Source organism: Mangifera indica, chromosome 19 (assembly GCF_011075055.1).
Source record: "Mangifera indica cultivar Alphonso chromosome 19, CATAS_Mindica_2.1, whole genome shotgun sequence".
NCBI lineage: Eukaryota > Viridiplantae > Streptophyta > Magnoliopsida > Sapindales > Anacardiaceae > Mangifera > Mangifera indica.
Window position 1 is genome coordinate 11,064,102 of NC_058155.1, and position 13,527 is coordinate 11,077,628.

Consider the following 13,527-nt stretch of genomic DNA (forward strand, 5'->3'; position numbering starts at 1 on the left):
TATTTTCTTTATATCATATTATATACCATAAAATTCTGGTAATCATTATCCCAATAAAGCTCAAATGTATCGCAAAAAGTGGTGAGCTAAGTATAGATAAACAAGGCCCATCTAAATCTAGCTGGGAATATATTTCAGAGTCAGTAGCAAAAGTGGTTGAAGGTGACCCCCCCGCCTGTAATATAAAATATGTAAAATCAATTAATAATTTAATTTAAACCGAAATAAAATTCAATATTAAAATTAATTTCACGGACAGGGGATTGATCCAGCACTGATCATTATAGATTTAAATTAATTAGTTTAAGGTTTGAAAATTGTAAAATAAAAAATATAATAAATAAATGATGGTAGTGTGTGTGGTCCATGGACACGTGCAAATGATACCATTGTCTTCCTTAATCATGATTCCCACCGCTAATCTTCCACTGTCTGGGTCCCACTCCTTTCGTCCCAAAACTCCACCGCCTGTGACTGACATACTCTCTCTCCCTCCGAATTCATCGTCATCGTTAAGAGTCAGACATTCAACAGTGTTGCCTTTTCCCACAAACCAAGCTAAGCAGACGTGTCACTTTATCATGGGCTTGTCATCAGTCAATTACGTTCACTCACTCTTGAGTGGCTGTGATTCAATGTAAAATTCTACACTGCCACCTGAATTGCAGCTACTTCTGTTGAATAAGATCATGTATTTCAGGACCCACTTACATTTACAAGATAGTAATATTCGTCCAGTTAATCTTAGAGCTATTCATAACTGTTTTTATCAGCATGATTATGGTAATTCTTTGGACAAGTCACAATTTAATTAATTATAGATTAGATTAGGTACTTAATCATTAGTCTCTAATCTAATAGGGAAAGATCGGTAGTTAATTTAATTGTATTTTTTGTCGTGATTGAAGGGATGGTGAAATCTGCCCTGGGATCTGCTTAGTTGAGGCCAAAACACATGGTTTCAAGCAAAAAAAATCTAATATTTCAACATGAATATCATTATCCCACCATTGTCGTCAAGCTAGCTCACTTTTTGAAGCTATCTTTCTCTTGTTTCCACTGTTCAGCCATTTTAACCTCACAAATAGCTAGAATAAAAGCAAAGGATATGTTATTGCTAACTAGCAGGCACTTGCATCCTGTGAAGGGAAACCATGTTAAATTTACGTTGATTAAGGAGTTTTGCAGTTCTCGAAGGTTAATTTGTTGAAAGAGTTTCAGCCCACAGACAACGTCTTTTTTTAATGAATAATGATTGTGGATTCAAGGAATGAGACAATTCTCGTAGAAGAATAAAGTTTTTAAAATAAGGTGAAGAATGAGTCCAAGTGAGAAAAGGCAAGCCTATCAAGAGTTGAGTTCAGAATGAGCTGTTGAGCAGATAGAGATCATAATCTCAGTATCCAAATATCACGCAATTTTGTCACCAAATGTCAAGATCCTCATTCTACTGCATGCATTATCAGTCTATGGTCGGGAAATTAAGCAGAAGGGTCACATCACCCCAGCAACCAAATCTTTTAAGCCTTGAAATATTACCATCTCAGAAGAATTATAGGGCAAATTACATCTATATAATGTTTCTCATACTGCATTTCTGTCCAAGGAAAAAAAAGTTTTCATTTTCTTACTTATAGAAAATAGCCTGGTGGCATAAAATTCTTTGGTTCATACTTTCACCAAACCCTAACCCTATTTTGAGATTTGATTATATGTGATAACTTGCATCCAAGATCACAAAGAAGAAATGGGAAAAATGAAAAGACAAGTGGGATTTGGTGATATATAATACATATTTTAGAGTTTAGGAAATTGGGGCAATAATTTATGAGAAAAGTTGCCAAAAAAGAGGATTGCAGTGTAGATATGGCATGCACTGAAAGTAGAATTCTCTACCACGCAAAGACAACGGCAGTCACTTGTTTCTCTCACTCAGTCTTAATTAATATCCGTATCTTGAAAAGTAAAGAGTTCCATTTTCAAGCTCTGGGATTGGAGGAATCATTTTTCATCCCTTTCCCTCTCTCACTTTATAGAAAGTAAAGTTTGAGAGAGAGCACCGAAAAGCATTGACACCTTATCATGAAAGCAAGAAAAAAACGACCGATTAGACCGGCCAACCCACACGCATATATTCATACACACACTCACGTTAACCCACGTATATGATTGGATCGTACTAAATTTAGTATAAATATTTTTTAATTTGAATTCAATTTATATAAAAAATTATTTGATTCGAGTTTAAATTAAATTTATTAGTTCAAAAGAGTGATTCAAATTTAGAATAAAAAATAATATAGCTCAAGTTCAAATTTATATTTATAGTTCAAATAAATTATTCAAATTCATGATTTGATTCAATTATAATTTATAATTTGAATCGATAATTTAAATTTATGATTTAAATTTACGATTCATTAATAAAATAACGTCATTTTACCTAAATAATATATATAATTACTTATTCAAATTGAACTAAATCATAAATTTAAATCACCCATTTGAGTTATGAATACGAGTTAATTTAAACTAAATTGATTTAAGAATCTGAATTATTAATTTAAGTTATAAATTCAAGCAAAATTTAAAATGAATTAAGCCGAACATCTCCTAATTTGAGTTTAGTTCAGTTTCAAAAATAGTTAAATCTTTTAATTTAAATAGACTCAAATTGAAATCAAATAAATTTGAACTAAACTAACCATACGTTCATTTACAACTACGAAATTACTTGTCTTTGTTTGTTCCCTCTGTGGCATATTTCTACTGCTTCCTTTATCACTCTGTCCCTCTGTTTTATGTTAAGCTGGAAACCCAAGTCAACCTCACCTCATAATTTGGTCTCGGTTCTTACAAGCTCCACCTCATTTCCACTTTCGTTGCTCTAACTCCTATTCATTTTCCTATATAACCACTCTATCATTCAGTCCTTCAACGTGGGAACCATGAAGGTGCATCAGTTGGCACTTGGATTCTGGGTACACGAGCCATCTCTTACGCTTGGCTGCAAGCGCTTACGTCCGCTTGCTCCCAAGCTAGCAAACACAGATACTACTATCACTGCTTTCGATCTCAAGACCTTCGTTCGACCAGAAAGTGGTCCTAGAAAACTTGGATCTTCCGACGACAAGAGAAATTCTCCTCAGGTGATCATGTCATCCCAGCTCTGCCGTATTTCGTACTCATCCTTTCATTATTTCATGTTGTCATTTTAATTAACCACTGAAACTTGCAACATTATAAGACATTCATATATTATGGATAACTGAATGAACGAGCGATACAGCAGGTGGAAACGCACACTGGAGGAACACGGTGGAATCCAACACAAGAACAAATAGGAATTTTAGAGATGCTGTATAAGGGAGGAATGCGAACTCCGAATGCACAACAAATAGAACATATCACAGCACAGCTAGGCAAGTACGGGAAGATAGAAGGAAAGAATGTGTTCTACTGGTTTCAAAACCACAAAGCTCGAGAGAGACAAAAGCAGAAGCGCAATAGTCTTGGTTTTAGCCATTGTCCGAGAACCCCAGCTGCCAGTTTCAGCACTATATCTTTTGACTCTAGGGTATTTAGATCCGCTCCCGTTTGCACTAGCTACTTCATGGCATTTATATACTAAAAGGTCTAAATTTTTTATTTATGTATTTGTACAACAGGGAAATCAAGTAATAGCAGAGAGTTATGGAGATAGTCCATACAAAAGGAAATGTAGGAGTTGGACATTTGAATGTTTGGAAGAGGAAGGAGATAGAACTCTAGAGCTTTTCCCATTGCACCCAGAAGGCAGATAAAGGGGTACGAAGAAAATTTCATTGAACTTCGTTCCATTTTGTGATCTACTTTGATGTGCTAGCTTTTTCTTTCTTTCTTTCTTTCTTTCTTTCTTTCTTCCTGAAAAAAAGAAAGATCAGTTGTCTCTCTGTACTCTACTGATGTATTGTTCCTGACTTAATTAGAACCAAAGCGGTTTGTCACTCTTTATTCCATCTCATCGAGCTCACTCTGGTGGTGGGTGTGAAACATGTGATCCTATTGACTACAGGAAAACTTGGTGAAATGAAGCTTTTAGGTTAAAAGTAGAGACCCTATGGACACTGAAGTCCACGCACCATGCTTTATCCTTCTTCTCCTTACGCTGTCTACCTTTGATATTTTAAGTTTCAAATCGGAAAAGAGACGTCCTCTTCTTTCAAAGTATAATATGTTGCACCACTTGGAAGACTTTCATAAAGTAGCATATCAACTTCAACTGTTAGGAGGAGACATGGAATTTCTTTTTCTTCTCTTTGGGATTGACGTGCAATGTTTTTTTTTATGTGGGGGGCCATTCATCATCAGGTGCTAAATAACTTTAGGAGGGAAACATAGATCAACGAATTTGAAATTATTAATCATATGCTAGTGGCTTCTATATATATTAATTAAAATATGATTTTATTTTATGCATCAATTCATACTGAAATTAAATATATACCAGAGTTCATAATTGGGTTTTAAAGATATTATTTAAATTTTTCATAAGGTAAAACTTTCTACTTGATCAAGCTCGTAAAATTAAATTCGAAAACTTGACAAGCCAAATAACTAAAAGGGTAGTGACCAAATATTTCATCTTATATACATTTTCGAAAACTTAACATATAATCATTTTCGAAAATATCATAAATACCTTTAAAAAAAATAAAATTTCTTATATACATATTTACTATATTATCATTTTTTTAAAAATATATTGATTCATATCGATAATATGTATCATATCATATTTTACAATATATCTACTATATTGTATTAATTTAATATATTTTATAATGTATGTAATTTTTTATTTATATTATATTATATTATAGAATACCAACCATATATCATAAAATAATACATATAATTCGATTATAAAAGCTAATTTGTAACATTTACGTGGATTTGTAAGCCCATTAACAAACTGTAAAAGTCAGCACCGAACAAAGTTTGAGAAACATGATATTATAAAATGGGCTACGATGTGACTTCAAGAGTTCGGCTGTGTGTATGGAATTGTTGGGCCTTTTTTAAGACTTTCTTACCTTTAGGCCCATTCCATGAATGATTGTTATCTTGGACTAGGATTATCTTTAATTGACCGGTTCTCTTTCTGCTGTTCCATTGATCAAGTCAAAACAAACCCTGTGGGTGGCCCCTTAAGACAATCTTTCCATATTTACAGTATAAATTTAAAGTATTTTATCCTATTTACACCTGTATTTTTTAAATCACTTTGAATAATCTAATTTGATTTGTTAAATCGTAAATTAATTTATAATTCATTTCAGTTTCATAATTCAATTCACTCTAATATAAATATTAATTTATTTAAAATTTAATAAATTTATTAAACCGAAAAAATGATTTAAAACAAATAATTTGTAATTACTTAAAATTATATTTTATATATTTTAAATTTAAAAAATAAAAATAATTAATTTATTTAATTAAAAATATATAGTAATTTGATAATAAATTATTTAATAATTTAAACTAATAAAATAATCCATTCCATTTGATTATCTAGCCAATTTTAAAAACACTTACCTGCACAGAAATTTAAAAATGGGGGTTCTGTATTAATTTAATATTATTAATTCCTATTATTTAATTAATACTGGTGATTTATAATTTTACAAATTTTAAGCATGGTAAAAATAAAACAACGGCAGATAAATTAGGCTGGCAGGCAGCAATTTTGAGACGTGTCGTTAGTCGGTCACTTGTTCGTACGTAATACTCGATTATCTCTTAATTTGAACCGCTTTTCAGAACTGACGGGTGTCGATCAGCAGTAGATCAGACGGTCTACGTTTGTTTTGAAATCAAACTAGGGTTTCTTCCATTTACTTCGCAATATAAGCTAAACAGTTACCCTTAGAGATTGCGGTGCAGTTTGTCCTGCCCTCCCACACTCAAAAACCTTAAAAAAAATATATTTTGGTTTCTTCCTCTGTCGAAATCCGTCCGATTCCGTTCGGATCTCCGACGATCTATCCCAACTTACCCTTCCCTCTCCTCTCTTATCTTCTAAAATCTCGAAAAAAAAAAATAAAAAAAGTAGGCTACAAAAATCTTCAGTTTGTTCTCTTGAATTTGGCTGTTAGAGTCAGAATTATTATCTTGTTATCTCTCTTGGTTTTTGTTTGAAGAAGTTACACGAGGAGAGGGAAACAGAAAAACAGAAAAAGTTGAAAAAGAAAAAAAAAAAAGAGAGAGAAGAGTCTACGATGGCGCAGATTCAGCTTCAGCATCAGGTGCCAATAGCGGGGCCAAACGGAGTGGCGGCTGGGAGCCAGTTCCTTACGACGTCGCTTTATGTTGGTGATCTCGATTTGAATGTGACCGATTCGCAACTCTACGATCTGTTTAACCAGATCGGCCAAGTCCTCTCGGTCAGGGTTTGTCGGGACCTCAGCACTAGGAGATCACTTGGCTATGGTTATGTTAACTATAGCAATCCCACAGATGGTTAGTATCGTAATTCTTAGTATTTTTACCATTGAACCGATTTATTGTATTGTAGCAGTCAGTTATTAATTAGAGTTTGTTGCTTGCTTGGTTTTACATTTATACAATTCAATAATAGGTGGCGAATTTCTTAGTTATTATTTTTGGATTAGTATATTAGGTAAATATGCTTTAGATTGGAAAGCTATTTGCAAACGGTTTGTAGCACTGACTTTTATAGGGATATATACTTAAACTAATTATTACTGAATCTATGTTAACATATATGAATTCACTTGAAGTCAGTATAGTGTCACATAAAATTGAAACAGTAATGTCTACTCTTTGTTTGTAAGAAAAATTACTGGTTAATTGCTTTAATGGCAGCTAAGCTGCATAATGTTTCATTTCCCAATGAAAAATGCTGTTTGATTTTGGCTGGCTACAGCTGCAAGGGCATTGGAAGTTCTGAACTTCACTCCTCTGAATAACAAGCCCATTAGGATCATGTATTCTCATAGGGATCCTAGTATTCGCAAGAGCGGTACTGGAAACATATTTATCAAGGTATGTTTTAATTCTTATTGTGATCTATTTCTAGTTTTGCTGTCTTTTTGTTTATCTCAGTAGTTTGTTTATTTCAAGTGCAGAACCTGGATAAGACTATTGACCAAAAGGCATTACATGATACGTTTTCTTCATTTGGAAACATTCTTTCTTGCAAGATAGCCACTGATGCTTCTGGGCAATCAAAAGGCTATGGTTTTGTTCAATTTGACACTGAAGCAGCTGCTCAAAGTGCTATTGATAAGCTTAATGGCATGCTTATTAATGATAAACAAGTGTATGTTGGGCACTTTCTTCGTAAGCATGAAAGGGATGGTACGTCTAGTAAAACAAAATTCAACAATGTCTATGTGAAAAATCTTTCTGAAACAACAACGGATGAAGATTTGAATGAGGTTTTTGGTGAATATGGAACAATTACCAGTGCTGTAGTGATGAGGGATGGAGATGGAAAATCCAAGTGTTTTGGATTTGTCAATTTTGAGAATGCAGATGATGCTGCTAATGCTGTTGATGCACTTAATGGTAAGAAATTTGATGATAAAGAGTGGTACGTTGGAAAAGCTCAGAAAAAATCTGAAAGAGAACTTGAATTGAAAGGACGATTTGAGCAAAGCATAAAGGAAAATGTAGACAAATTTCAAGGTTCGAATTTGTATATAAAGAACTTGGATGATAGCATTGATGATGAAAAATTGAAGGAATTATTCACAGAGTTTGGCCAGATTACTTCCTGCAAGGTTTGTGATTATGTTCTTTGACTTTTAAAAATCAGTGGTCCTTATTCAATATTGCCTTTTTTGTTGGTATATAAAATATCATTTTTATCTTTTCATCTTTTATAGGTTATGCGTGATCCAAATGGAATCAGTAAAGGCTCTGGATTTGTGGCATTTACGACTCCTGAAGAAGCATCTCGAGCTGTAAGTGTGATTTATTTATACATAGTTACTGTGCCTGAGCAAAAGCTTTACCTATCGTCATTATTTTCCTGCAGCTGGCAGAGATGAATGGTAGAATGGTTGTTAGCAAGCCACTTTATGTTGCGCTTGCCCAGAGGAAAGAAGAGAGAAGAGCAAGGCTTCAGGTATCTTTAGTATTCTCTGTTTTTTTTTTTTTTCTGTTTATCTCTGAGAAATTTTTAGGACCTAATATGCATTCTGCTTTGTGATAAGGTTTTTTTTACAATTAATTCCGGCGTGGAAGCAATTTGTTTGTGTTGTTCAATACTATGGCAAGAGTTGAGCTGACTTGCAGCCCATTTAATTTTAGGAATTATTCCTTGTATTTTGGTTCTTATTCTGGTTTGTAGTTGTCAGATATGATTCTTGATTCATTTGAGTGTGTTTTTGAACTCGGCACTTGGTTGAATAAATTGAATGTATGGTTATTGATGTATTTTATGATGTTGTTAATGTGAAAGTGTAGCTATAGTAGTTTCTTTATGACTTTATTATGTGGTGTATTTGTCATATAGATTGATTGCTTGTGCTCTAAATTGCAGAGTAATAGCAATCCTGAGTTTTGGGTGAATCTTATGCCATAATTGTTCCCTTGCATCATGCTTTTGCAGGCTCAGTTTTCTCAAATGAGACCAGTTGCTATGGCCCCTTCTGTGCCACCTCGTATGCCAATGTACCCTCCTGGTGCACCAGGCCTTGGCCAACAATTTTTATATGGCCAAGGACCACCAGCAATGATTCCTCCACAGGTATTCTACCTACCTAGTATTTAGCAAATCTTACTACCACATTCATAACTAACTTGACTTTTTTATCCTTTTACGTCTTAAATTTTAAGGTTCACTGTAGGACACATACTGATTGAGGGAAATTAGTTGTATGATATAGGAATCTTTATTATTCATACTTTTCTGATACCACATTAGTGGCTCACCTCGTTTCTGTTATTGGTATGATCTGTGTGGCCCAACCATAAATGTTTGTAAGAGGATTCTTTTCCATTTTCTCGTCTTCTTTATTCCAGTTGTGCCTTACAATGTATTATCTGTTATCCCTTCGGTTATTCCTTTCAAAACATTTCCTCTTTGACATTCTGTTTGTTAACTTTCCAAAACATTATTCTACACATATGGATTTTATCTGATGGCCTTTTCCAAAACATTTCCTCAGGAAGACTGTTTGAAAGAGAAATGAACCGGTTAGACTTTCCTTTGTAGTTCAGCTATTTTTAATGCTAAATTGGCTTGCTGATTAAATGTATTTGATGATTTTGAGGGTGTAAGAGACACTTTATGAAGTTTGATGGAATAAATTTAAATGATTATTGGTGCAATTTATTTATTGGATTTTATCCTAAATGTTTCATTTTAGGCTGGATTTGGTTATCAGCAGCAACTCGTTCCTGGAATGAGGCCTGGTGGGGGTCCAATACCAAATTTCTTTGTTCCAGTTGTTCAGCAAGGTCAGCAAGGACAGCGACCTGGTGGGCGACGTGGGGCAGGTCCTGTGCAACAGCCCCAGCAGCCTCTACCTGTGATGCAGCAGCAGGTCTGTTCAAATAATTTTTGTGAACTTTGATTTTTAATGTTTGTGTTTTTAATGAGTTTTCAAATATAATTTGCTTGTTCCAGATGCTTCCCAGAGGACGAATGTATCGCTACCCACCAGGCCGCAACATGCCAGAAGTTCCAATTCCTGGTGTTGCCGGAGGTATGCTTCCTGTTTCATATGACATTGGTGGGGGCATGGCCATGCGAGATGCAGCTCTTGGACAACCTATGCCAGTTACAACATTGTCTACTGCCCTTGCAAATGCATCACCAGATCAGCAAAGAATGGTAAGTTGATACACACACGCGCACACATCTGCTTGTCTTTAATTACTTTTACTTGGGGATGAAGATTTTTTAACATTATTGTTGTGTGGACAGCTGCTGGGTGAAAGCTTATACCCGCTAGTGGAACGGCTGGAAAGAGATGCGGCAGCTAAGGTTACAGGCATGCTTCTGGAGATGGACCAGACTGAGGTCCTGCATCTTCTTGATACACCGGAGGCATTAAAGGCGAAAGTTGCTGAGGCTATGGAGGTACTGAGGAGTGTTGCGGCTCAGCAGGCTAATAGCCCAACGGATCAGCTGGCCTCTTTATCATTGACTGACAATCTTGTTTAAGTCATCTTGTTGGTTTTTTATGTAGGCTTGTGACTTCCTAACTTGGCCATGTTTCGTTTTTGTTATGCGGGTTTTGTAGTTTGCTAGAACATGTTATGGTTCTGCTATACTGTCTGGTTTGCTTATTTAATCGTTCTTGGTACTTTGAATTTCTGTATTTCCTTAGCTGTATTGTGTGTTTAGGGTCTAGGTACTGGGTTTGCCATGTTAGACTGCCCTGCTACTTGTGGGCTGTTACAACCCACTTTTGTTTTGGCAAGGCTTGTTAAGACATTCAATATTTGGCGGTGGCCTGTCATGGTGGCATAACTCGTGGAATGGTGAGCTGTGCCATTTTTAGTCTGCCGACCCTAGCTGGGATCGAGTTGAAGCCAATGAATAAAAATATTGTTTTGAGTCAATGGGTTCTTGGCTCGGTTTTGGGAACTGAGTTGAAGCCACTGACCAGGATAGTATTAACCGTCAAAATAATGAGAATAATAAAAGGAATGTTAGAAAATTTAAAGAAAATTCTTCTTGCGGTTACATTTATGTGTAATAACTATTGATGAATTTCACTCGCTTCTTTCCTAACGCATAAAATAATATTTTAAAGTAATCTTAATATCTTTTAGGGCATTTTTGTTAATGATAATTTTTAAATATTTTTTAGAACAAAACCCTTAATTATTAAATCAACGGAAACACTGCTCCCAAAAGGAATAAAACTGTTAGGTAAGTCAACTGACAAACCGAGAAAGATCAAAAGGCAAAAGAAAGAAGAAGAAAACTGTTGTGGGCTTTCACGTAGGTGTTTGGTTTAGTTAATATTTTATTATTAAAATAAAAAAATTATTTAATATAAATGATTACTATGTTTGATAAAATTTGATAAATATAAATAATTATTATATTTGATTAAAGGTAATAAACGATTATTAATAAATTATTTTACGTAAATATTATTGAATATAATTATTTTTAAATATTTTTTATATTATTTTTTATATTAATTAAAAATAAATTTATTTTTGTCTCAAAAAATTAATAAATAATAATATAATTATAATAAAATCAAGATTATCTTGATAATCTTTAAATACTTAAAGTGAATGTAATAATCAGATTACCACTTATATTACCTGTCACGTCAGTATTGATAAGAAAGAAGAAGAAAACTGTTGTGGTCCTTCACGTAGGCGTTTGGTTTAGTTAATGTTTTATTATTAAAATAGAAAGATTATTTGGGTATAAATGATTACTATGTTTGATAAAATTTGATAAGTATAAATAATTATTGTATTTGATTAAAAATAATAAACGATTATTAATAAATTATTTTACGTAAATATCATTGAATATAATTATTTTTAAATATTTTATATATTATTTGTTATATTAATTAAAAATAAATTTATTTTTGTTTCAAAAAATTAATAAATAATAATATAATTATAATAAAATTAATATTATCTTGATAATCTTTAAATACTTAAAGTGAAGGTGATAATCAGATTACCACTTATATTACCTGTCACGTCAGTATTGATAATAGAAGATTATTATAATATTTTATTACTAACAAACCAAACAAAAAAATAAAAAATATATTACCAAAGTAATCTTAACAAATTGAAACCAAATGTCCCTTTATGCTTTAACTTGGAACTACTCGACAGGTTTTGTGGCCTTCTCTTCTGGTCCATTTAACTTGGCAAACCAGCTGTGGGAGATATGTCTGAACCTAACAGAGATCCCGCTGTTAAGTTTTTCGATGCTAAGATTCCGGTTCTCGATACTCAGATTCTAGCGGTATCCGATTTCCATGGTTTAATTTTGTTTACTTTTACGGTCATGTAAATGCAGGCCCTGCTTTTCTTCTTTTAGGTTTTTGTTGCTTGCAGTGTTGGTACCGAAACCAAGCGCTTCGATAAGTTGTGACTAGAAATATATCGGTTCGATTCTTAAACTTTGGAGAAAAGCAAGTTATTTCTTTCTACAAATAAAAAAAAAAAAAAAACAGAAAGATTTCAAATTTCAATTAAACTTGACATATTAGTTTCTTTGAAAATTGACATCTACACCAAGCTGCCGTAATTTTTCTAGCAGATAATTGATTTGGAAAATCGAATGAATAAGACCAGGAAATGTAGGCAATTATGCAGTATGTCTTATTACCTAACTATATCTTTCTTTCCATCTCAGCGGACCTAAACGGAATGATTCGCACGTCGCTTTCCATTTGAAAAGGGATGGGCAAAAATATTTAATAGGACGAAAACGTTTCGCCCTTCATCTTTCCCTGATATAATTTGAAAGAGGATTTCTGTCGTCTTTCTTTATCAAGACTTTTGAATTTTATTAATAACCAGAGAAGAGCTGGGTCAGCTATGGATTAGATTAATTGGTCTTGAATTGCCGGCCAACAACTCAATTTTGACCGTTTAACCAGTTTGGTAGTTGGCGTTCTTATTATTAATTTTGGAATGAATATTATAAACAATATTTGATGGTTGAACTTTTTATTTGAATGGTATATTGGGTAGTAATATTTTATTATTAAAATTAAAAAATTATTTTAAAAATTATTGAATATAAATAATTATTATATTTAATAAAATTTGATAAATATAAATAATTATTATATTTTGTTAGAAATAATAAAAAATTATTCTAAAATATTTTTTATATTAATTGAAAATAAGATTATTTTATTCTCAAAATTTAATAAATAAAATTATAAGAGTAATACTATATGTATCCATTTTGGGTACATAAATGTATACACACTCATATGTATCATCATATGATTGGTTATTGTTTTATTTTTAATTCAAAATCATCTAATCACATGATGACACATATAAATGTGTACATATTTGTGTATCCAAAGTAGGTACACATAGTTTTATTCAAATTATAATTATAATAAATTTGAGATTACTTTAATAATATTTTAATATTTAAGGTGAATATGGTAATCAAATTATTATTTATATTATTTATTATACTATTATTAATATTAAAAAATTATTATAATTTTTATAAATCAAATAAAATAATATAAATAATAAAAAATAAAGTACCAAAATTACATTTTCTAATTATAAACCAAACCGCCGGCTAAAATGTTTGTCAATATAAATTACTGATGCATCATAGAGTACCTTCACAGATCAAGTCTACTATGACCCACAAGCTGAGAAAGTCAAAGTAGCTACCAACATCACCATTCACAGCAAGACAATAAAATATAGCAAATAAAATTACATAAGCAAAATAAATACGCACAACAAGGCAATAGAAAACAAAAAAAGGAAGCTTGAGTCTTGAGTGGGTCGTGTTAGGTGAAACCGTGAAGGGGA

The 13,527-nt window shown here is 32.7% G+C and overlaps 2 protein-coding genes across 5 annotated transcripts; both read left to right on the forward strand.

The window, feature by feature from the left end:
* Nucleotides 1-2,776: 2,776 nt before the first annotated feature.
* LOC123203627 (WUSCHEL-related homeobox 4-like) lies at nucleotides 2,777-4,088 on the forward strand. 4 transcript variants are annotated; one of them, XM_044620068.1, is made up of 3 exons: nucleotides 2,777-3,149; nucleotides 3,290-3,577; nucleotides 3,666-4,088. In XM_044620068.1, the coding sequence occupies exons 1-3, from the start codon at nucleotides 2,949-2,951 to the stop codon at nucleotides 3,801-3,803; spliced, it is 627 nt and encodes a 208-aa protein (XP_044476003.1). In that variant the 5' UTR covers nucleotides 2,777-2,948; the 3' UTR covers nucleotides 3,804-4,088. The 4 variants fall into 4 exon arrangements, with proteins under 4 accessions (XP_044476003.1, XP_044476005.1, XP_044476004.1 ...); XM_044620070.1 differs by having other exon boundaries at nucleotides 2,779-3,149; nucleotides 3,669-4,088; XM_044620069.1 differs by having other exon boundaries at nucleotides 2,780-3,149; nucleotides 3,293-3,577.
* Nucleotides 4,089-5,904: 1,816 nt separating this feature from the next.
* On the forward strand, nucleotides 5,905-10,332 carry LOC123203149 (polyadenylate-binding protein 2-like). The gene is made up of 9 exons (XM_044619342.1): nucleotides 5,905-6,504; nucleotides 6,932-7,050; nucleotides 7,134-7,790; nucleotides 7,896-7,973; nucleotides 8,048-8,137; nucleotides 8,624-8,761; nucleotides 9,384-9,560; nucleotides 9,644-9,850; nucleotides 9,944-10,332. Exons 1-9 carry the CDS (start codon nucleotides 6,264-6,266, stop codon nucleotides 10,181-10,183), a joined length of 1,947 nt encoding a protein of 648 aa, XP_044475277.1. The 5' UTR covers nucleotides 5,905-6,263; the 3' UTR covers nucleotides 10,184-10,332.
* The last annotated feature ends 3,195 nt before the right edge of the window (nucleotides 10,333-13,527 follow it).